The sequence below is a fragment of the Oncorhynchus clarkii genome, chromosome 16 (assembly GCF_045791955.1).
Source record: "Oncorhynchus clarkii lewisi isolate Uvic-CL-2024 chromosome 16, UVic_Ocla_1.0, whole genome shotgun sequence".
Taxonomy (NCBI): Eukaryota; Metazoa; Chordata; class Actinopteri; order Salmoniformes; family Salmonidae; genus Oncorhynchus; species Oncorhynchus clarkii.
In genome coordinates, this window is record NC_092162.1 from 60,273,797 (window position 1) to 60,298,478 (window position 24,682).

General features: G+C 45.9%; 2 protein-coding genes across 8 annotated transcripts in view; one reads left to right on the forward strand and one right to left on the reverse strand.

Annotated features, from left to right (window-relative positions):
• Positions 1-4,404: 4,404 nt before the first annotated feature.
• Positions 4,405-10,153, forward strand: LOC139367736 (baculoviral IAP repeat-containing protein 7-like). Of its 7 annotated transcripts, none has more exons than XM_071106048.1 (8): positions 4,405-5,059; positions 6,100-6,199; positions 6,290-6,368; positions 6,545-6,590; positions 7,433-7,648; positions 9,505-9,570; positions 9,653-9,870; positions 9,965-10,047. In XM_071106048.1, exons 1-7 carry the CDS (start codon positions 4,405-4,407, stop codon positions 9,853-9,855), a joined length of 1,365 nt encoding a protein of 454 aa, XP_070962149.1. In that variant the 3' UTR covers positions 9,856-9,870; positions 9,965-10,047. The 7 variants fall into 7 exon arrangements, with proteins under 7 accessions (XP_070962149.1, XP_070962156.1, XP_070962152.1 ...); XM_071106055.1 differs by having other exon boundaries at positions 4,462-5,059; positions 7,433-7,657; positions 9,653-9,714; positions 9,965-10,153; XM_071106051.1 differs by having other exon boundaries at positions 4,463-5,059; positions 9,656-9,870.
• A 5,600-nt stretch (positions 10,154-15,753) lies between these two features.
• Positions 15,754-24,682, reverse strand: part of LOC139367737 (sodium/potassium transporting ATPase interacting 4) — a 124,652-nt gene continuing 115,723 nt past the window's right edge. Inside the window, exons 6-7 of the mRNA XM_071106056.1 lie at positions 17,667-17,751; positions 15,754-15,901 (exon numbers count right to left, since the gene is read on the reverse strand). Coding sequence (XP_070962157.1) covers positions 15,892-15,901; positions 17,667-17,751 — 95 coding nt within the window. The 3' untranslated portion in view covers positions 15,754-15,891. The remainder of the gene's footprint in view (positions 15,902-17,666; positions 17,752-24,682) is intronic.

Here is a 24,682-nt window from a genome sequence, read left to right on the forward strand (position 1 = left end):
GGTTACCCTCCTTAAAGACCGCTCGGGACAGAGGGGCAGCTCGGGACAGAGGTAGCTCGGGACTGATGGGTAGCTCAGCACTGAGAGGAAGCTCAGCACTGAGAGGAAGCTCAGCACTGAGAGGAAGCTCAGCACTGAGAGGAAGCTCAGGCAGGTGGTTGGATCCGGCAGATCCTGGCTGGCTGGCGGTTCCGGAAGAGTCTGGTCGGCTGGCGGTTCCGGAAGAGTCTGGTCGGCTGGCGGTTCCGGAAGAGTCTGGTCGACTGGCGGATCTGGAAGAGTCTGGTCGACTGGCGGATCTGGAAGAGTCTGGTCGACTGGCGGATCTGGAAGAGTCTGGTCGACTGGCGGATCTGGAAGAGTCTGGTCGACTGGCGGATCTGGAAGAGTCTGGTCGACTGGCGGATCTGGAAGAGTCTGGTCGACTGGCGGATCTGGAAGAGTCTGGTCGACTGGCGGATCTGAAAGAGTCTGGTCGACTGGCGGATCTGAAAGAGTCTGGTCGACTGGCGGATCTGGAAGAGTCTGGTCGACTGGCGGATCTGGAAGAGTCTGGTCGACTGGCGGATCTGGAAGAGTCTGGTCGACTGGCAGATCTGGAAGAGTCTGGTCGACTGGCAGATCTGGAAGAGTCTGGTCGACTGGCAGATCTGGAAGAGTCTGGTCGACTGGCAGATCTGGAAGAGTCTGGTCGACTGGCAGATCTGGAAGAGTCTGGTCGACTGGCAGATCTGGAAGAGTCTGGTCGACTGGCAGATCTGGAAGAGTCTGGTCGACTGGCAGATCTGGAAGAGTCTGGTCGACTGGCAGATCTGGAAGAGTCTGGTCGACTGGCAGATCTGGAAGAGTCTGGTCGACTGGCAGATCTGGAAGATTCTGGTCGACTGGCAGATCTGGAAGAGTCTGGTCGACTGGCTGCTCTGGCTGCTCCATGCTGACTGGCTGCTCCATGATGACTGGCAGCTCTGGCTGCTCCATGCTGACTGGCTGCTCCATGCTGACTGGCAGCTCTGGCTGCTCCATGCTGACTGGCTGCTCCATGCTGACTGGCAGCTCTGGCTGCTCCATGCTGACTGGCTGCTCTGGCTGCTCCATGCTGACTGACTGCTCCATGCTGACTGGCGGCCCTGGCTGCTCCATGCTGACTGGCGGCCCTGGCTGCTCCATGCTGACTGGCGGCCCTGGCTGCTCCATGCTGACTGGCGGCCCTGGCTGCTCCATGCTGACTGGCGGCCCTGGCTGCTCCATGCTGACTGGCGGCCCTGGCTGCTCCATGCTAACTGGCAGCTCTGGCGGCTCCTTGCAGACTGGCAGCTCTGGCGGCTCCTTGCAGACTGGCAGCTTTGGCGGCATCCTGCAGACAGGCAGCTCTGGCGGCTCCTTGCAGACTGGCAGCTCCTTGCAGACTGGCAGCTCTATGCAGACTGGCAGCTCCTTGCAGACTGGCAGCTCCTTGCAGACTGGCAGCTCCTTGCAGACTGGCAGCTCCTTGCAGACTGGCAGCTCCTTGCAGACTGGCAGTTCTGAACAGGCGGGAGACTCCGGCAGCGCTGTAGAGAAGGAAGGCTCTAACAGCGCTAAACAGGCGGGAGACTCCGACAGCGCTGGAGAGGAGGAAGGCTCTGGCAGCGCTGGACAGGCGAGGCGCACTGTAGGCCTAATGCGTGGTGCTGGCACTGGTGGTACTGGGCCGAGGACACGCACAGGAAGCCTGGTGCGGGGAGCTGCTACCGGAGGGCTGGGGTGTGGAGGTGGTACTGGAAAAACCGGACCGTGCAGGCGCACTGGAGCTCTTGAGCACCGAGCCTGCCCAACCTTACCTGGTTGAATGCTCACGGTCGCCCTGCCAGTGCGGCGAGGTGGAATAGCCCGCACTGGGCTATGCAGGCGAACCGGAGACACCGAGCGCAAGGCTGGTGCCATGTAATCCGGCCCAAGGAGACGCACTGGGGACCAGCTGCGTAGAGCCGGCTTCATGGCATTAGGCTCGACGCTCAATCTAGCCCGGCCGACACGCGGAGCTGGAATATACCGCACCGGGCTATGCACCCGCACTGGAGACACCGTGCGCACCACTGCATAACACGGTGCCTGTCCGGTCTCTCTAGCCCCCCGGTAAGCACAGGGAGTCTGCCCAGGTCTCCTACCTGGCGTAGCCATACTCCCTGTTAGCCCCCCCCCAAGAAATTTTTGGGGCTGCCTCTCAGGCTTCCATCCGCTACGTCGTGCTGCCTCCTCATATCTGCGCCTCTCAGCTTTCGCCGCCTCCAGTTCTTCTTTGGGGCGGCGATATTCTCCTGGCTGAGCCCAGGGTCCTCTTCCTTCTAATTCGTCCTCCCATGTCCATACCTCCTCTTTGGGCTGCTCCTGTTGCCTCTTCTCCTGCTGCACCTTTGGGCGGCTACACTCCCCTGGTTTAGCCCAGGGTCCTCTCCCGTCGAGGATTTCCTCCCATGTCCAGAAATCCTTATTGCGCGTCTCCTCGCGCTGCTCCTGCCTGTTGACACGCTGCTTGGTCCTTTTGTGGTGGGTGATTCTGTAACGGTTTTCTTGATGAGAAGGAGAGTCGGACCAAAATGCGGCGTGTAGATTACGATCCATGTTTATTGTGACTATAGCAACACGAATCTAAATACAAACAGTGCAAAATAATAAACGTAATGAAAACCGAAACAGCCTAAACTGGTGCAAACTAACACTAAGGACAATCACCCACAAACACACAGTGAAACCCAGGCTACCTAAATATGGTTCCCAATCAGAGACAATGACTAACACCTGCCTCTGATTGAGAACCATATCAGGCCAGACATAGAAATAGACAAACAAGACATCCAACATAGAATGCCCACCCAGTTCACGTCCTGACCAACACTAAAACAAGGAAAACACACACGAACGATGGTCAGAACGTGACAATCAGGCTGTTGATTGTGGCCTGTGGAATGTTGTCTCACTCCTCTTCAATGGCTGTGTGAAGTTGCTGGATAATGTCGGGAACTGGAACACGCTGTCGTACATGTCGATCCAGAGGATCCCAAACATGCTCAATAGCTGACTTGTCTGGTGAGTATTTAGGCCATGAAAAAATGGGGAAATGTTCAGCTTCCAGGAATTGTTTACAGATCCTTGTGACATGGGGCTGTGCATCATGCTGAAACATGAGGTGGATAAATGGCACGACAATGGACCACGGGATCTCATCAAGGTATCTCTGTGCATTCAAATGACCATCGATAAAATGCAATTGTATTCATTGTCCATAGCTTATGCCTGCCCATCCCATAACCTCACTGCCACTCTGCCACTGGCACTCTGTTCACAACGTTGACATCAGCAAACCACTCATCCACACAACGCCATACATGCTGTCTGCCATCTGCCCGGTACAGTTGAAACCGGGATTCACTGTGAAGAGCACACTTCTCCAGCTTACCAGTGGCCATCGAAGGTGAGCATTTGCCAACTGAAGTCGCTTACAACGCCAAACTGCAGTCAGGTCAAGACCCTGGTGAGGACGACGAGCACGCAGATGAGCATCCCTAAGACTGATTCTGACAGTTTGTGCAGCAATTCTTTGGTTGTGCAAAACCACAGTTTCAACAGCTGTCTGGGTGGATGGTCTCAGTCAATCCCGCAGGTGAAGAAGACAGATGTGAAGAAGACAGATGTGGAGGTCCTGGGCAGGCGTGGTTACAAGTGGTCTGCGGTTGTGAGGCTGGTTGGACCTTTTAATGTCCCCTGCACAAGGTGCACCTGTGTAATGATCATGCTGTTTAATAAGCTTCTTGATATGCCACACCTGTCAGGTGTATTGTCTTGACAAAGTAGAAATGCGCACTAACAGGGATGTAAACAAATTTGTGCAAAACAATTGAGAGAAATATGCTTTTTGTGTATGTAGAACTTTTCTGGGATCTTTTATTTCAGCTCATGAAACATTGGACCAACACTTTACATGTTGCATTTATATTTTTGTTTAGTGTTCATTGTGAGACTGGTTACAGTCGCGATCATTGTGCAAAATCTGCAGCAATAAATATACATTATTTAATGTGTAGGTATAGCAAATTAAACTTGGTGGATTCCGGGTTGGACACGTCTCACTAACGCACTGTTCTTCTCTTGGTGATAGGCCATCCCCGTCAAACAGTCTGGAAAAGAGAATGACAGAGGCCTCTATTGACCAAAAGGCCAATATAGCATGGGCAGCGCCATAGAGGGCTTCCGAAATGTTAAAGTGGTTAAACTAGTCAACTGTGTGGGGATTCTTATCGGTTGTAGCCTCAATGGCGCTACCTATGCTGTCACGGATATAAACATGGTTCCTCTATCTATCTCTATGTTTTGACCCCATGGGACTACCTTCTGGCATCTAGTGAGTGAGTTCTGGAACGCTGCCTGATGTGGGCTACTGCGCAAGCCGTGCTTACAGCTGCAGGGAATATATGTTCAGCACTGCGCGCTTCGCGCTCCCATCTGCACAGTCCACTATGGAACGGAACAGGGATGACTGCCACAGGACCGAAGGAAAAAGAAGAGACCACAACCCCCAGCATGACGGATGACAGGAGCGAGATTATGTATATTCTGGAGACGCCCCAGATGCGAGGCGAGGAGGAGAGGCTTCGAACTTTTGAAAACTGGCCGGGTGATGCACCGGTCACCGCGACCAACCTAGCCAGAGCGGGCTTCTTTTTTCTGGAGCCCGATGATAAGGTCAAGTGCTTCTGTTGTGGAGGGATCCTGAGGTATTGGGTCCATGGGGACAGTCCGATCGTCGAACACAAGAGACACTTCCCCACTTGTAGTTTGGTAATGGGTAGAGCCGTTGGGAATATCCCACTGTATGTCGTCCCCGGGTCCCCTTCTGACTCCGTGGACGGTCAGCTGTTGAGCCAGCTCCAGAGGATGACTGTGGACGACCAGGGGGCGGCCGGGCAGGCTGTTTACCCCGAGATGGAGTCAGAGGAATCCCGTCTCACCACCTTCCACAACTGGCCCACCGGTGCGGCGGCCCAGCCCGATGTTCTGTCGAGGGCAGGATTCTTCTACACAGGTGCGCAATAGTATTTGTTGATGGTGAGAGATAAATCCTATTGTGACATCAGTGTGTGTTGGTTTTTCCACTTTTCTAAATTATGTTGGGAACATTTTATAACTTGCTTCTTTCTTTTAGTTCCCATGTTTAGTGAAGCTATTGGACAAAATTACGCACGCCTTGGCAATTCGAAATTGGCAATTGGATATTCAGAAATAGCAGGTTCCAGTCTTTGTGTGTGGGACAATAGACACGCTGAGTCATGTGTTTGTAGACAGAAAAAGCTGGACAGGACTCGGACTGCGTAAAGGAAAACATCACTGTTATGGTTAGACTGTTGTGTTCATTAAATCTTAGAACATAAAACGACTATGAGAGCGAATCAGAAACAACTTTTCCTTTGTTTGAAATTCAGTTTTGGAAATTTAATAACACAATCCACATTCTCACAGCAGGAATGTTGGGGTGTCTGCCTGTGTGTATTAATGTGATCATTTGTGTCATTGTGTGTGCAGTGGCGGTTCTAGCTTGTATGGCTCCCTGGGCGACCCCCCCCTTCAGCGCCCCCGCCAAAACAAAGTACCATTCTGCACTAACTGTCATTTTTATTCAGATATTTGGAACAATACAAATAAATAATCATAACATTTTAAACTATACAAATATATACAAAAGACCTTCCCAGGTAGTAGCCTGCCTATGTCACAAACTAGAATCAAGGCCCCCTCTCCGACAAGGCTATTTGACTCACAGTCCCACACGGTGACATGATAATGCAAATGAGCGATAGAAAACCGATCCTGCAAATGTCAGCATTCCAATTTTGTTTGTGTGGGCGCCCCGTGCTGTCCCCAACAAGATGCCGCCCCGGTCGGCTGCCATTGTCGCCTATACCTACATTTGCCTGTGTGTGTGTGTGTACACGGACGGCAAACACACACTGCTTGCTGTCTGTGTGTACTGTATGCATGTGTGTGTTTTTTTAGTGTGTCTAATCTTCATGTAAAGTCTTGGTCAGAAGTGCTATGATAGACAAAATATTATGTCCCTCCTCCTAGGACACGGTGACAACGTGAAATGTTTCTACTGTGATGGAGGGCTGAGGAACTGGGAACCTGGAGATGACCCCTGGCAGGAGCACGCCAAGTGGTTCCCACGGTAACACACAAACTGTCAAAATGCAAAATGTAATGCCTTTGACCCTGTGTCCACGGTTCTGCTGTGTCAACTTTCTCTTTCATTCCTCAGATGTGACTTCCTGATCCAGACGAGAGGGCGAGACTACGTCAGCAACATCCAGGATACTCACTTCAATATAGAGACTGTGGTAAGTACCTTAATCCCTAACATTCATCCTTCACTGTTGTGCTTTACTGTCCTCCACTGTCATACCAAAAGCCAGGATCATTTGTATATTTGCAGTGTGCCAACATAACTGTTGTGGTCACTACAGTGTGTTAGAGAACTCACAGAATAGATCCCCAGTGTTGATTTGTTTTGCAGGGTGTATCACAGACTCCGGTGTCCAGAGAAATCAACTCAGAAAATGGTGAGTCCCAGGATACAAATGAAAACATTGAAACTTATATTACATCCACTTCATTCTCTTGACCCCCGCCTCCCTAAATGGCATCAATGGGTGATCCGCCCCACGTGTTAACCTGTGCTGAACAAACACAATAAATATGGATTGCCTTGGAAACCAATACGCTGCTTTCCCCTGGATACAGACTAAGAGGATGTATTACATAAGTGGGCACTTAAACGTGTGTGTGTGTAGCGAGAGAATTACAAATACTGTCCGTTTCAGCTGTTTTAGAGGACAGTCAGAGAAACAGATGTATCCCTTAGTGGTGCTTTTCTCTGTATTTATCAGACCTCAATTTGTTTCTGTGGTTTAATGTGTGTCAGAGAGGTGATGCGGGGCTTTTGGTTGCCTCTTGTTTGCCCACTCCCACACCCTGGGGTACTGCTCTCTCCACTCCCACACCCTGGGGTACTGCTCTCTCCACTCCCACACCCTGGGGTACTGCTCTCTCCACTCCCACACCCTGGGGTACTGCTCTCTCCACTCCCACACCCTGGGGTACTGCTCTCTCCACTCCCACACCCTGGGGTACTGCATTTATCAAATTATAAAATGCTAGCACAATAGCATCACATACTGTTGCTGAATCTGCTATTCATCTTTTTTTAGTTGTACTGAATACAAGAGAGGAAAAAAGTCTGGTTTTCCATGTCTCAAGGAGAGACACATCGTCTTGGTAACGCTGAATAAAAAATGCAGTGCTGTTGGTTTTCAGTGAAACTCTATATAACCGTCTCTTTCCCAACTAATACCTGTTTTGTTTTTTCTCTCTCCCTGTCCCTCCCTGTCCTCCCCTCTGTCAGATGTGGTGGGTGGTCTGGGCGTACCCTCAGCCATGTTGTCTCCTGTGGTCCAGACCGTGCTCCAGATGGGGTTTGAGGCTGGCCTGGTGGAGGGTCTGGTCCAGACGAAGTACCTGCTGAATGGCCAGCACTACACCTCCGTGTCTGGCCTGGTCACTGACATACTGGCAGCTGAGGAGGAGGACCGGACCAGGAGGCCGCAGAGCAGAGGTCAGAGTAAGAATGGTGATTATATTAATGATAATGGCTTGGATTTACATAGAACTTTTCTGATGTTCAAAGCACTTAACACTGTAAGGGGAGGGGATTCACTTCATCCACTACCAGGGTGATAGTATAGTAGCAGCACGTGCCTGGGTACAGCTCACAGGGGTCAATTCCTAAACATTTGCCTTGTCTGACAGAACCCACTGCCTCTACCCATAGTTACTTGTTTGGAGGTAGGGACCAGCGGATTGTTATTGTTATGGGCTAGGTAAAGGCTAAGGGCTCACATTACTTGAACTTACAACCTACAGGGCTCTAATTACACTTTGACCCCTGGGGGAGTCCTAAAAATAGCCTGCTGGACCAACGTTGGTATCTTTAACTCTGATGTTGACCACGTTCATATTTTAACACAACCCTTTTGATATTCTAGTTCATCTGAAATGACTGGATTGACACTGAGAAACAACAAATGGAGACTTGTTAAACATGTAAATAAACTCAGCAAAAAAAGAAGCGTCTTCTCAATGTCAACTGCGTTTATTTTCAGCAAACTTAACATGTGTAAATATTTGTATGAACATAACAAGATTCAACAACTGAGACATAAACTGAACAAGTTCCACAATTAAATAACGTGTGTGTGTGTGTGTGTGTGTGTGGGGGGGGGGGGGGGGGGGCAAAATCATAAGTAACAGTATCTGGTGTGGCCACCAGCTGCATTAAGTAATGCAGTGCATCCCCTCCTCATGGACTGCACCAAATTTGCCAATTCTTGCTGTGAGATGTTACACCACTCTTCCACCAAGGACCTGCAAGTTCCTGGACATTTCCGGGGGGAATGGCCCTAGCCCTCACCCTCCGATCCAACAGGTCCCAGACGTGCACCATTCTGAGATCCGGGCTCTTCGCTGCCCATGGCAGAACACTGACATTCCTGTCTTGCAGGAAATCACGCACAGAACAAGAGGTATGGCTGGTGGCATTGTCATGCTGGAGGATCATGTCAGGATGAGCCTGCAGGAAGGGTACCACATGAGTGAGGAGGATGTCTTCCCTGTAACGCACAGCATTGAGATTGCCTGCAATGACAACAAGTTCAGTCTGATGATACTGTGACACACCGCCCCAGACCATGACGGACCCTCCACCTCCAAATTGATCCCGCTCCAGAGTACAGGCCTCGGTGTAACGCTCATTCCTTTGACGATAAACGCAAATCCGACCATCACCCCTGGTGAGACAAAATCACGACTCGTCAGTGAAGAGCACTTTTTGTCAGTCCTGTCTGGTCCAGCGATGGTGGGTTTGTGCCCATAGGCAACGTTGTTGCCAGTGATGTCTGGTGAGGACCTGCCTTACAACAGGCCTACAAGCCCTCAGTCCAGCCTCTTATTGCGGACAGTCTGAGCACTGATGGAGGGATTGCGCATTCCTGGTGTAACTCGGGCAGTTGTTGTTGCCATCCTGTACCTGTCCCGCAGGTGTGATGTTCGGATGTACCGATCGTGTTTAGGTGTTGTTACACGTGGTCTGCCACTGCGAGGCCAGTCAGCTGTCCGTCCTGTCTCCATGTAGCGCTGTCTTAGGCATCTCATAGTACGGGCATTGCAATGTATTGCCCTGGCCACATTTGCAGTCCTCATGCCTCTTTGCAGCATGCCTAAGGCACGTTCACGCAGATGAGCAGGGACCCTGGATATGTTGTTTATGGTTCATTGAACAAGCATGGGAAACAGTGTTTAAACCCTTTACAATGAAGATCTGTGAAATTATTTGGATTTTTACAAATGATTAGTTTAGATGATGTTACCGTGAGTAACCATGTCTCACCCTTTACTGTTGGTGTTTTCTGTCCCTATCAGGGCTGGTGGAGAGGCATGGGCTCAGTGCAGGAGGGGTCAGGACACAGACACCCATCAGAGAAAAAGGTCAGAGGTCATGTGTATTTCACACAAACACACACACGCCCACACACGCACACAAACGCCAACACTCCTGTGTGTATTTCAGCAGTGGGCGACCCCACCCCTGATGAGCTCCTGCGTCAGCTGCAGGAGGAGCGGACATGTAAGGTGTGTATGGACAAGCGGGTTTCCATTGTCTTCATCCCTTGTGGTCACCTGGTGGTGTGTAGCGACTGTGCTGCCAGCCTGCGTCACTGCCCCATCTGCAGAGCCACCATCAGAGGCAGTGTCCGAGCATTCATGTCCTGAAAGACACACACTCAAGTACGAGACCCCTGTGAATATGTATGACACAATTATCCTATAGTATCCCTAATACACTGAGAAACAATACACAATTTCCTTGTTTCCCTTTTAGGCTTTTGTTTACCTTCGACAAATGAAGAAAGATTCTAGAACCCCTTGGAGCAGGTCACATTATTTTATAGGTGCTGTGAGAACATTCTGAAAATGTTCCCTGGATGTTGGATGCCAGGTCTGACCCACGTTAAAACCGTTGATTTGCCCTGCTCAAAATACCCTCAAATTAAAATGGCCTCGTTTTGGCTGTAATATATTATATATACAACAATAAAAACATATGCAATATCCAGTGTTTTGTCAGTATTGATGTTTACAGTGATCAATTGGAAGAGCAAGTTAAATCTGTCCAACTGCACATCAGATTACAGTTAGAATATTTGCACAAAATATGAATAATCCCTAAAACAAATAAATCACAATGAGAATGATTAAAAGTACACATTGTTTTTATTAACAAAACTTATATTTACACGTTTGGACAAATAGGATAACATAATTGAGTCACATGTGATGGGGACTACAGAGGGCACAAAATTAAGAGAAATACAAAAAGTTTTCCCCCACTTTCCTATACAAAGACACAGAATTATCTACAAAGAGGTGGACTCTTTCAGTGGTATCCATTACGCCACCACAATAGGCCCCAACCAACTCTAATGCCAGGTGTGGCTCTTCCATTCCCTGTCGGAGAGGCTGCATTGCATTAAAAGGAAGAATTGTTCCCATAAATCAAATTACTTTAGTTGTCTTCAAGCTATTCATTTTTTTTAATCAAGAGATGAGGTGCAGTGTGTGTTCATTTCTGATAATGATCCTGGCTATAGTTATTAAATTGTAGCTGATCCTACAGTATGTTCATCAGTACTGACAGATAAGCCAAGCTTGGTATTGATAAACTTGGGGTTTACTCACTGGAGTCCAACATACAATATTACAGAAGGAAATGTAATGTATAGAGCTGGCAATATCTATGACAGAATGGCTATTCTGCACAAGACATCTCTATATGAATGTTCTTTAATATTGCCCTCTCCTGAAATAATGATATCCTATTACCTATATAGTGCACTACTTTATGATATCATTTGAGACAGTCCATGGTTTACTATTATCATTGTTGCACCACCGTTCTGCAATAGAATTCCTATCAAGCCCATATCAGTTGCGAGAAAGAGCTGTGATTTCAATATCATCAAATGAGCAGCCTGTCTTCCAAACCCACAATACCACACGGGATAAGAGCATGTTGATCAGATGCTGCTGGAAACGAGATCAAACCAAATTCAAATCCTCCTATGTTCTGTGTTCAAGGCTCTTTTGATAAGGTAGAAAACAAGCTTTGATTTAAAAAAAAAGGTTAAATAATTGCATTCATGTCTCAGCAGATAAGACAAATTATAAAAAAAATAAAAACAATTGAGCTTAGAGGCTACAGAAATAAAGGAATACATTAGTTATTCTGAACGATATTAAGTATAAGACTGCATGGATAACGTGGAGATAAAGAAGTATAGTCATATACACGTACATACATGCAGGGCAGTAACCTGGACCTTTCTATGGGGTCCAGTGTCCAGTAGGCCAATGGAAAATATCCTTAACTGTTTTTTTTTGTAACTTATCAATGAACAATATGCCATGTAAGCCTAAATGACAAAGATGAGGAGTTTGTTCAAGTGAAGAACACAAACATATTCAGCAGTATTTAATGTGTACATGACCACATTCAACAGCAGGGGGCGGTAGAGGTACATAGTAACAAAACAGAAGGGGATGGGCCAGGTAGAAGGTGCTCTTACGCACAGATCTAGGATCAGTTGCCCCTTCTCAAAACTTAAAAAGAGACGAAACACAAAACTGAGCTTAGATCAGTGTCTACGGCAACTCCATCATACTCCTAAAGGGACACAGCCAATGCAGTTACACAATCGGCAACAGAAAGTCCAAATCATAGAGATCCTGTTAAATTACTAGAGGGGTTAGAGATCCTATTAAATTACTAGAGGGGTTATAGATCCTATTAAATTACTAGAGGGGCTAGAGATCCTATTAAATTACTAGAGGGGTTATAGATCCTATTAAATTACTAGAGGGGCTAGAGATCCTATTAAATTACTAGAGGGGCTAGAGATCCTATTAAATTACTAGAGGGGCTAGAGATCCTATTAAATTACTAGAGGGGCTAGAGATCCTATTAAATTACTAGAGGGGCTAAAGATCCTATTAAATTACTAGAGGGGCTAAAGATCCTATTAAATTACTAGAGGGGCTAAAGATCCTATTACATTACTAGAGGGGCTAGAGATCCTATTACATTACTAGAGGGGCTAGAGATCCTATTACATTACTGGAGGGGCTAGAGATCCTATTAAATTACTAGAGGGGCTAGAGATCCTATTAAATTACTAGAGGGGCTAGAGATCCTATTAAATTACTAGAGGGGCTAGAAATACTATAAAATTACTAGAGGAGCTAGAGATCCTATTAAATTACTAGAGGGGCTAGAAATACTATAAAATTACTAGAGGGGCTAGAGATCCTATTAAATTACTAGAGTGGCTAGAGATCCTATTAAATTACTAGAGGGGTTAGAGATCCTATTAAATTACTAGAGGGGCTAGAGATCCTATTAAATTACTAGAGTGGCTAGAGATCCTATTAAATTACTAGAGGGGTTAGAGATCCTATTAAATTACTAGAGGGGCTAGATATCCTATTAAATTACTAGAGGGGCTAGAGATCCTATTAAATTACTAGAGGGGCTAGAGATCCTATTAAATTACTAGAGGGGCTAGAGATCCTATTAAATTACTAGAGGGGTTAGAGATCCTATTAAATTACTAGAGGGGCTAGAGATCCTATTACATTACTAGAGGGGCTAGAGATCCTATTACATTACTAGAGGGGCTAGATATCCTATTAAATTACTAGAGGGGCTAGAGATCCTATTACATTACTAGAGGGGCTAGAGATCCTATTACATTACTAGAGGGGCTAGAGATCATATTAAATTACTAGAGGGGCTAGAGATCCTATTAAATTACTAGAGGGGCTAGAGATCCTATTACATTACTAGAGTGGCTAGATATCATATTAAATTACTAGAGGGGTTAGAGATCCTATTAAATTACTAGAGGGGCTATATATCCTATTAAATTACTAGAGGGGCTAGAAATCCTATTAAATTACTAGAGGGGCTAAAGATCCTATTAAATTACTAGAGGGGCTAGATATCCTATTCAATTACTAGAGGGGCTAGATATCCTATTAAATTACTAGAGGGGCTAGAGATCCTATTACATTACTAGAGGGGCTAGAGATCCTATTACATTACTAGAGGGGCTAGATATCCTATTAAATTACTAGAGGGGCTAGAGATCCTAATACATTACTAGAGGGGCTAGAGATCCTATTACATTACTAGAGGGGCTAGATATCCTATTACATTACTAGAGGGGCTAGAGATCCTATTAAATTACTAGAGGGGCTAGAGATCCTATTAAATGACTAGAGGGGCTAGATATCCTATTAAATGACTAGAGGGGCTAGAGATCCTATTAAATGACTAGAGGGGCTAGAGATCCTATTAAATGACTAGAGGGGCTAGAGATCCTATTAAATTACTAGAGGGGCTAGAGATCCTATTAAATTACTAGAGGGGCTAGATATCCTATTAAATTACTAGAGGGGCTAGAGATCCTATTAAATTACTAGAGGGGCTAGAGATCCTATTAAATTACTAGAGGGGCTAGAGATCCTATTAAATTACTAGCGGGGCTAGATATCCTATTAAATTACTAGAGGGGCTAAAGATCCTATTAAATTACTAGAGGGGTTATGTCATAAAACCTTGAAGTTCCAGAATGGGGTGAAAATGGTAGCCATTATTGGTCAGGGAGAAATAAATACAGTTTATACAGGTTTTATACCAAATTTTCAGAATACATAGCCTCTAAAATATATGTAAACAGACTATAAATGTCTTATTTTTGGTTTTCTTGTAAAGCTGAGAGTGCTATTATGTAATACAATATCAGTACTTGTTGCATTTACAACTTGTCTAAGTCCTATCATCAACTGATTCCAGAAAGTGTATGGCTGTGGATTGACTGCATTGTTTGAATGGAATGTTGGGATATTGGTAGTTAATTTGAAAAAAAATGTTGAATCATTCCTCTAAAATTCTTCATATTCATTATTTTACCAACTATCTTATCACAGCACCAGCAAACCATGGTTGACCAACTCCCTGATCAAAATGGCTGACCTTCATCCCATCATAAGAAGGTTCATGTCCATTCCAGTATTCTAAATTCTAATTCTACGCTCCAAATACTCAAGAACAAGCCCCCATCTTAAAGTTTGGGCACAAAAGTGTATGTCTTTTGGGATTGTGGGATAAATGTTCCCCAATCCAACATAGACCCAAACATACACTAGGATATTACCGTACAATACAGCATATCCATGGTTCTCATACAAAACCCCTACAAACCTGATATGAAACAAACCATTCAAATGGATCACAGTTGAATCAACAATCTACAGATGGAATGATGGAGAAAACAGGTTGTGTATATTTCTGTCTTCTTGTTTTGCTATATTTGTGCTACGTTTACATTTAAACCATTTACACTCCATTCAATATCTTTGTATACCATGGACGGAAAATGCAGTCAAACTACCTCTCATATCACACACTATTTAGGATTGAAAACCCTCACAGTAGTTTGAGGCAGTTGGGTTTCTGGACTGGAGTTTTAACACACATCTAACTCCTGACGCAGTTAAATAGTTCAATAAAGGTTCAATTAAAAATAAAAAAATAACTGTAAAACAAGATTTAAAATAATCTTATTTCCTTTCATTCCACCCATCTCTACAGATTTAGGATTCAGTCTATTGAAACACTGTATATCAGTGGTTTCCAAAACTGTTTTGGACAGGATTCAGTCAGTCACAGCACCGTAAGTAAGATTAATAAAAAGTTAAGACTCAAACTCAAACATTATTGCCTGTGTGCTTTTACTGTAAAACTTTAAACATCATCTCTCTTTCTCTGTTATGAAGTTAAGTTTGCATTTCAAAACCCTGACTAAAACAATTTTCAATCTTTCTGTTTTATGGTTCTCTTTTTGAACAAATCCTCTGTAGGTTTGGCTGCTTTTCCCCCTACCTACCACCCTTACATTCGCCTCCTCTCCCTCTTCCCTCCCTACCTCCCCCTCCTCTCCCCCATTCCCCCCTCTCCCCCTTCCTGCTTTGCCTGTGTATTTATGTGCACAGATCGTGGCCCAAAGTAAACAGGCAGAACACCCAACAGTGATGATCTGAGACCGAGCCATAGTAACAAACCAATATATATACATGTATATATACACGTGTGTATATATACACATATATATACACACATACATACATACATACATACATACACACACACACACACACACACACACACACACACACACACACACACACACACACACACACACACACACACACACACACACACACACACACATACACACACATACATACATACATACATACATACATACATACAGTAGATCACTAATTCTGAACGATGGACAGAACTACAGCCATTAACAGCAGGTACTGTTGTTGTTGGATGCCGTTTGTAGTTCTAGATAAATAATTGATATTTGAGTACACAAAAAGAGTTCAAGCCCATGTTGCACAGTAATTACCCCGCCCCCTCCCTCCCTCCCTCCTCATCCCCCAACACTATCCCCGCCATCCCTCCCACTAACAACAGAACAGAACAGAACTGGAAACTACAGTCATTACTAAGCAGAAAACCAGTCATTTACATGTTTGAAGTACTGAAGAGCTGAAATAAAGAAGTAGAGAATCAGAGGAATGTCTGGCCTGCCGCAGTGCATTCTGGGACTGTTGTTGTGTCAGTCAGAGCAGCCATTTTGTTTCCATGGGAAATCACGGCGTCGGCTGCCACCCTATTTACGTAGACCTGGAGAAGATAGGATACAGGAGACAGTGAGTGGATGACCAGTGAAAACCACACACAACTGGTACATTTATTAAGATCGAGGCTATATAACCCTAGTGGTGGAGGAGGGTAAAGGTTAGGGTAATTCCTGCCGTCTCATTTGCAACAAAGCTGATGAAGCTGTCAGGAGAGGTGTCCTGCAGGCTAATTATATATTCCCTTTTTTCAAATCACATTTTATTGGTGACATACACATGGTTAGCAGATGCTAATGCGAGTGTAGCAAAAGTATAATAATAATTAGGGGGGTGCTTATATTGGTCATTTTTCACATGTGTAAATTAGAAATACTTTTTCTGTATATCCCACCCTCTTTGAGAGTGAGGTAATGACCAGGGATCAGCCATTATTGATGGTGACCCTCTAACAATTAGGGTTAAATGCCTTGCTCAAGGCCACAGACAGATTTTTCACCTGGTCTGCTCAGGGATTCAAACCAGCGACCTCTCGGTTACTGGCCCAATGCTCGTAACCGTTAGGCTAGCTGCCACCACTGCACATATTGTTATTATGTTTCCTGCATAATTTAATATATAATTCAAATGAAAGTTGGGATGGTGGTTAAAAGGCAGAGAGCCTCTAATCTGTGGTGTGTGTAGGTGCATAAATGCAGGCACACACCCATGCAACCATACACACACACACACACACACACACACACACACACACACACACACCCTACATATTCCCCTAAACCCTCAGACAGGATAGAGCAGGTTTAATAGTGTTGTTTACTCCAATTGGACTTATTCATACTCCTTAGCAGAGTTAGCAGAACCACAAATAAAGTTTATACTAGTCACAGAAGAATATCCTGCCATGACACAGTTCTTAAATTCTTAATCCCAATAACATAAACTTGTACAATGCAAAGCTTTATTAATTTGATATGGGCTAATCTTTAATGAAAACATCATGAGCTGGTGTCTTCAGGTCCTTGAGTGTATGGTTAACTGAATCAGACAGGAAACCCAAACTCTAGACTTCCACACACCAGCCTTCTTCTCAAATTCCCCACTCCCCAGAAAGGGAGCATAATGTGGGCATACAGTAGCAGTAGATGGCTGCTCTTTTTGGGAGTGAGGGATAGAGGACAGGAGAATAAGGGTTTTGGCGAGGAAACATGTCCCAAATGACACCCTATTCCCCATAAATCTGGGCTCCCGAGTGTTGCAGTGGTCTAAGGCACTACATCTCAGTGCTAGAGGCATCACTACAGACCCTGGTTCGATTCCAGGCTGTATCACAACCAGCTGTGATTGGGAGTCCCATAGGGCGGCACACAATTGCCCCAGCTCCGTTAGGGTTTGGCCAGGGTAGGCCGTTAATGTAAATAAGAATTTGTTCTTAACTGACTTGCCTAGTTAAATAAAAATAACTTGCACAGCTTTTTTCCAGAGCCACATATCTTTATCACTGTCCAAAAGTAGTGTACTATATTTTAGGGAACAGGGTTCCATTTGAGACATAGTCCATAGTTCTGTCCTCTTTTCTCTGGGTCCATATAAAATGCCCTTGAACCCTATGACATCACACCACGGCGCCATCTATCTGCTGTCATTTTTAATGACTTGCTCATTAGGCAAAAGCTGAAACGCTTATTAAAGTGGAGTAATTAAGGCCTTATTCCAATTAACACTGTGTTAACGAAGAGACGTTTCATCTTAATTAATATCAAAGACTAGCCAAAGATAAACACACAGGCCAAACACACACACATACTTACAGATACATGGGCTTTAAGAGGAGATGGGATGGTTTCTCATTGACATGGTAGAGGGGGAAGGGGTCAAATCCACCAACAAAATCAACTGAAAACAAAAGGATCAAATGCAAAAAATGACAAATTAAATCAGAACATGACATACAGAAAGTGACGGGCAGAAAGAAATATCAATGAAATGATATCAAATGACATATGGATTCACAAAATAAATGAATTGAAGAAAACAAATGAAAGTGAAGAGAATACAAAACAGATAGGTACACCTACAGTATGAGGGGGTCAAAGGTTAGAATGTGTTGGCATGTCAAAAACAGATGGAGATGTGGAATTTCAGCTAGCTCTGATGTTCCATACACAAAATAAAGATGCAAAATATTTGTATAATACACAAACTTTCCATATTTGTATTGACTAGTGATGCTATCTGAGGGGAGGAGGCAGTGAGGGTAGGGGACGAGGCAGTGAGGGTAGGGGACGAGGCAGTGAGGGTAGGGGAGGAGGCAGTGAGGGTAGGGGAGGAGGCAGTGAGGGTAGGGGAGGAGGCAGTGAGCGTAGGGGAGGAGGCAGTGAGCGCAGGGGACGAGGCAGTGAGCGTAGGGGACGAGGCAGTGAGGGTAGGGGACGAGGCAGTGAGGGTAGGGGACGAGGCAGTGAGGGTAGGGGACGAGGCAGTGAGGGTAGGGGACGAGGCAGTGAGGGTAGGGGACGAGGCAGTGAGGGTAGGGGAGGAGGCAGTGTGGGTAGGGGAGGAGGCAGTGAGGGTAGGGGACGAGGCAGTGAGCGTAGGGGACGAGGCAGTGAGCGTAGGGGACGAGGCAGTGAGCGTAGGGGACGAGGCATTGAGGGTAGGGGATGAGGCAGTGAGTGTAGGGGACGAGGCAGTGAGCGTAGGGGACGAGGCAGTGAGCGTAGGGGACGAGGCAGTGAGCGTAGGGGACGAGGCAGTGAGCGTAGGGGACGAGGCAGTGAGCGTAGGGGACGAGGCAGTGAGCGTAGGGGACGAGGCAGTGAGCGTAGGGGACGAGGCATTGAGGGTAGGGGATGAGGCAGTGAGTGTAGGGGACGAGGCAGTGAGCGTAGGGGACGAGGCAGTGAGCGTAGGGGACGAGGCAGTGAGCGTAGGGGACGAGGCAGTGAGCGTAGGGGACGAGGCAGTGAGCGTAGGGGACGAGGCAGTGAGGGTAGGGGAGGAGGCGAGATTCAGGCAGCTGTCAAAATAAGCTCTTTATCGCGGAAACACAGAGGGTGACCTTCACTAAGTGATCGACCAAGAGACCAACTCTCTGTATATTTACTCAGAAAAGAGAAGCACAGAGCGGAGCAAACAGCCAGAGAGGGAGTGAGAGAGCGAGAGGGGAAAAAAGAGTGGAAAGGACAGAGTGTTATGCTTGTCACTCTGACTGACACAGGGCCAATGAGATTAGGTTAAAGGAGCGTGTGCAAAAACAGGGTGCATTTATTATCACCATGGATACAAGAGCCCAGTAAACAACAGGATGCAGTGAATCTGCCACATCGTTAGAGCAGAATCGTAATGCTGGCGCATCGTTAGAGCAGGATCGTAATGCTGGCGCATCGTTAGAGCAGGATTGTAATGCTGGCGCATCGTTAGAGCAGGATCGTAATGCTGGCGCATCGTTAGGGCAGGATCGTAATGCTGGCGCATCGTTAGAGCAGGATCGTAATGCTGGCGCATCGTTAGAGCAGGATCGTAATGCTGGCGCATCGTTAGAGCAGGATCGTAATGCTGGCGCATCGTTAGAGCAGGATCGTAATGCTGGCGCATCGCTAGAGCAGGATCGTAATGCTGGCGCATCGTTAGAGCAGGATCGTAATGCTGGCGCATCGTTAGAGCAGGATCGTAATGCTGGCGCATCGTTAGAGCAGGATCATAATGCTGGCACATCGTTAGAGCAGGATCGTAATGCTGGCGCATCGTTAGAGCAGGATCGTAATGCTGGTGCATCGTTAGAGCAGGATCGTAATGCTGGTGCATCGTTAGAGCAGGATCGTAATGCTGGTGCATCGTTAGAGCAGGATCATAATGCTGGCACATCGTTAGAGCAGGATCGTAATGCTGGCGCATCGTTAGAGCAGGATCGTAATGCTGGCGCATCGTTAGAGCAGGATCATAATGTTGTTTCATGAAGATAACTAATCCAGAAGTGTCTCCACTTTCTGTAACAGTGCTTTTATGAGAGATAGGAATAGGCAAATATAATATTTGAAGTTCATTGCATTAACTAGAGTTCCTGAAAGGGCTAGTTATTGTCAGATTAATCAAAAAGAGGAGTGACAAGTTAACCTGCTCCTCTGTCTCCATTCCGGCTCATTGGGATTCTCAGTTTGTGATATACAGAGCCCAAGCCCAGCCACTGGAGTTGGTCCATCACACACAGGCTGAGTTATCAGGAAGTGGCCGCTCCAGTAAAGTGAGTAACACAAACAAAGGTTAAACACACACACGCACACATGCACACACACGGCAAGTGATTTTCTTATTACAAGCAGGCTGGGTTTCATGTCCTGCCATGATAAGCAGTGTGCTGAAGAATATGGTTAGGGGATAATGGGGCGGCAGGTAGCCTAGTGGTTAGTGTTGAGCCAGTAACCGAAAGGTTGCTGGATCAAATCCCTGAGCTGACAAGGTAAAAATCTGTCATTCTGCCCCTGAACAAGACAGTTAACCCACTGTTCCCCAGTAGGCCGTCATTGTAAATAAGAATTTGTTCTTTAACTGACTTGCCTAGTTAAATAAAGGTTAATGATGATGTAATTTTCTCTCCCCCTGATCTCTTACAAAGCAGAACGTCAAGACACAGAGCGAGAGAGATAAAGAGAGAGAGATAGAGCGAGATAGTGACTGTGAAAATCACACTGTGCCAGGTCACCCGTGAAACAAGTCAGTATTCGACGTCTATCCATGTCTGAGGATGTCAGGAGATGCCATAGAAACCGGTATGTTACCTTCAAGTAGGTTTTGGTTTTTGCTAGGGCATTGTGGACGGGGATGGCGGGAGTAAGATTCAGCCTCTGATTCCAAAGGTTGCAAAATCAAATCCAGTGTTAGAAAGTTGTTTTTGATATTTTCATTTGAAGCCTATCCCAAACCTTAACCTTTAAACATTCAGAGTTTATGCCTTACCCTAAGACGTTGGAGTTGATGCCCTGACCTTAACCTTAAACTGAATTTTGACGTTTGCAAAACCTTCGAAATTGGACATTTGAGAAACCTGGACCAAGGTCTAATTCCGACGTGAGACTGTGAGAGCTTGTAGACATGGTTTGTGATATAATTGTGATGTGTAAATGAATTAGAACTGAACATGGTTGAAATACAGCTGTTTTCATGCTGTTCCAGTGATACATGTACTAACCTGTGTGGCAGTGTAGAGTAGCAACCAGGAAATCATGTGTGAGAGTTAACCTCTCCCAGTGCTGTATATCTTTAATCAACTGAAGATGTTCACCTACTGTAGATTTAGTGTCATGTGTAGAGCAGTCTTGAGAAATGAACTGATCCCAACGTTACACGCTAAGTATTGAATCTGTGTCGTCCTCACTGCTCAGATCGTTAGAGCTAAAGCCAAAGCCAAGTCTTCAGGTCTCAAGCAATGTAAGGCTACTCATCATGCAAGCAGAGTTGGCCGTACCACCTCTACATGAAAGCCAGATATGACAGGTATGTGGCTCAATGCGTTCATGTGGAGTAAATAAATACGCCGTAAGGAGATTACTGTTTTAACTACGGAGAGGAAATGTTTAACGTCACAGGCTTAACTAACAGAGACATGGACCATCTATCTAACTGTCTACCTCTCACAATACATTTCTAAGAAAGATGAAAGAGAGAGGAAAACCTGTCTCCCTGTAGAGGGAAGGTTGTGCAGCCACTGCACCACAGCAGAACCTGAGACGGAGCTGCATTTCCTGACAAAATGTCAAAAATATAAAACAATTAGAGAGTGTCATTTCCCCAAATTTGAAACCCTTATTCAAGGTTTCAAAGACCTCTCTGATGAGAGTAGGCTACCTGTCCTGTTGGGGGAGGACGCAGAGAGCTGTGGGTTAGCAGCGCACTACATTGCTACCTGTCATAAAATGAGTGACAGTGTCTGACAGACCAACCAGCCTGCACATGTCCTCTATGCCATTGTTATTGTTCAATGTATAGTTATGGTCACCATTGATTATTGTTGTTACTGTTGTCCCATTGACATTGTTGATTATTATTATTTTAGTTATGTTAATATTGTAAATGTATCACTTCATCTCCAGAGTATTCTTTGGCAATAACATAGTCATGCCAATAAAACAAATTGAACTGAAAGAGAGAGGGACATGAGGGAGAGGAAAGAGCGAGAGAGAGAGAGGGAGACAGAGAGAGAGAGAGAGGGAGAGAGAGAGACACAGAGAGAGAGAGTGAGAGAGAGAGAGAGAGAGAGAGAGAGAGAGAAAGGTGGGGGGGTTGAGAAAGAGAGAGAGAGAGAGGATGGGGTAGAGACAGACTGAGATAAAACACAGACAAGCAGAGTGTTTAACTTTGTCATCAGCACAAAGAGTGGAGGGAATGAAGCTGCCCATCACATCACCGTGGTAACAGAGTGATCAGCTTGCATTGGGGGTGACTGACAAAGAATCCCTATGGAAACAGGTCCTTGCCAATACAGTTAATATAAATGGAAACTGGCCCTGTGTCAAAGTTTATACAAAGGGAAACCGGCCAGAGAAAACAGGATGTGTGCCAATAAACTAATGATGAAGAATCTGCTGTAACTGAGCTACTGCACGACAGACCATTGGCTTCAAAGAGAATTCATCATAAGGCTGTGTCCCAATTTATCCATCTCATTCACTATTTGCACACTCCCTCCCTCTATCGTCCGATGTCTCCCACTTTACCCTCACATTCTTTCTCTCTCTCTGGCTCTGTAACCTGTATCCATCCATCTCACTCTTACTTACTTTCATCCCCTCCCCTCGCTCCCCTTTCCTCTTTCTTTACATCTCTCTCCCTCCCCCTTCCCACCCTCCTCCCTCCCTCCCTCCCTCCCTCCCTCCCTCCCTCCCTCCCTCATTCTATTGCACCCCAGGTTCATTCTCCCCATCATTCTTCTCTTTACTTATCTCCCTCCCTCCCTCCCTCCCTCCCTCCCTCCCTCCCTCCCTCCCTCCCTCCCTCCCTCCCTCCCTCCCTCCCTCCCTCCCTCCCTCTAACCCCAGGTTCATTCTCCCCATCATTCTTCTCTTTACTTATCTCCCTTTCTCTTCCTCCCTTCTTTTTTTCTCATTTGACTCCAGAGCATTTCCTGAGACAGTGAGTCAGCACAGAGGTGCGCGCCACAGTTAGCCGTCACACTAGGCTAATGCTAAGTTAACGCTAGGATAAAGCTTATGCTACGCGGGTAACTCTCTGACCTACTTTCCAAAGAGGCTTTTCCCCTCCACTCGTTCCGCCTGGGTGTCTGCTCTATACTGATAACTGGACACGCAAACACATGCACACACTCAGCACTCCAGCTCATACTAATAGGAACATACACTAAGGCCTGAGAGAAATAAAGCTGATCCTTGAGCTGAGTGTGATGCTCATTGTTCCGTCCTTTCCGGTTCTCCTTTGCCGGAGTCTGTGTGTGTGTGTGTGTGTGTGTATGTATGTGGACGTGTTTAACTATTCTTGTGGAGACCAGAATTCCCCACAAAAATTGTAAATGAACAAACATTTTACCAACTGGGAACATTTTGTTGGTCCCCACAAGGTCAAATGTTATTTCTAGGGGGTTTAGGGTTAAGGTTAGAATTAGTGTTAGGGTTAGGGGTTAGGGTTAATTTTAGGGTGAAGGTTAGGTTTTTGGGTTAGGGTTAAGGTTAGGGTAAGAGTACAGGTTAGGGTTAGGGAAAATATGATTTTGAATGGGACTGAATTGTGTGTTCCCACAAGGTTAGCTGTACTAGACTGTGTGTCTGTGTGAGTGTTTTTACCTCCCCCTCTAACATCTCCTCAGGTGCGGAGAGTATCTGAATATTTCTGTTCTCTCTCCTGTCCTCCTCGTTTCTCCATTCATCCCCCCCCCCCCCCCCTCTCTACTGTATGGGTGAGGTATTCCACCTCTCCTTTGTGGGTGAGGTATGCAGAGCCGGAATATTTATCAACCAGAGTGGCTTAATGAGGCAGCTAGGGATAACCAGAGACCTCAAAGTTATTCACCTTGCCTTCAATAACTACAGACTGAGAGGGAGACAAATAGAGAGAGATAAAGAGAGCGAGAGAGAGACAGAAAGAGACAGAGAGAGAGACAGAGAGCCAGACATAGAGAGAGAGACAGAGAGAGACAGAACCAGAGAGAGAGAGACAGAGAGAGAAAGACAGAGACAGAGCCAGACAGAGAAAGACAGAGCCAGACAGAGAGAGACAGAGCCAGACAGAGAGACACAGAGAGAGACAGAGAGAGAGACAGAGAGACAGACATAGAGAGAGACAGAGAGCCAGACATAGAGAGACAGAGAGAGAGAGAGCCAGACATAGAGAGAGAGACAGAGAGAGACAGAGCCAGACAGAGAGAGACAGAGAGAGCCAGAGAGACATAGAGAGAGCGAGAGAGAGACAGAGAGAGAGACAGAGAGAGAGACAGAGAGAGAGAGAGAAAGACAGAGAGAGACAGAGAGAGAGCCAGAGAGAGACTGCATTTTTCAGCATTTTCTTTAAAAAAGATAGATTAGGAGTTAGATAAACTTGGATTTTTTGTCAGGAACACATACTGGATTCTACCCTCTTCAACATAACCCCTACTTCAAATCAAAACTTAAAACCTACAACCTGATTTTGGACGGAATTACGGAATCACCTGGAAAGTTCACAACAACCAAGGATTTATTACCCTATACAGCAAATTCTCTGGAAAACAACAGAAACCTGAAAACACCATCCAACCTGGAACTGAGTGAGTAATGTTTAGTCTGAAACGATATTTTATTTCCAAAAGCCAAGAAGAAAAATACACAACATTACTTTATAA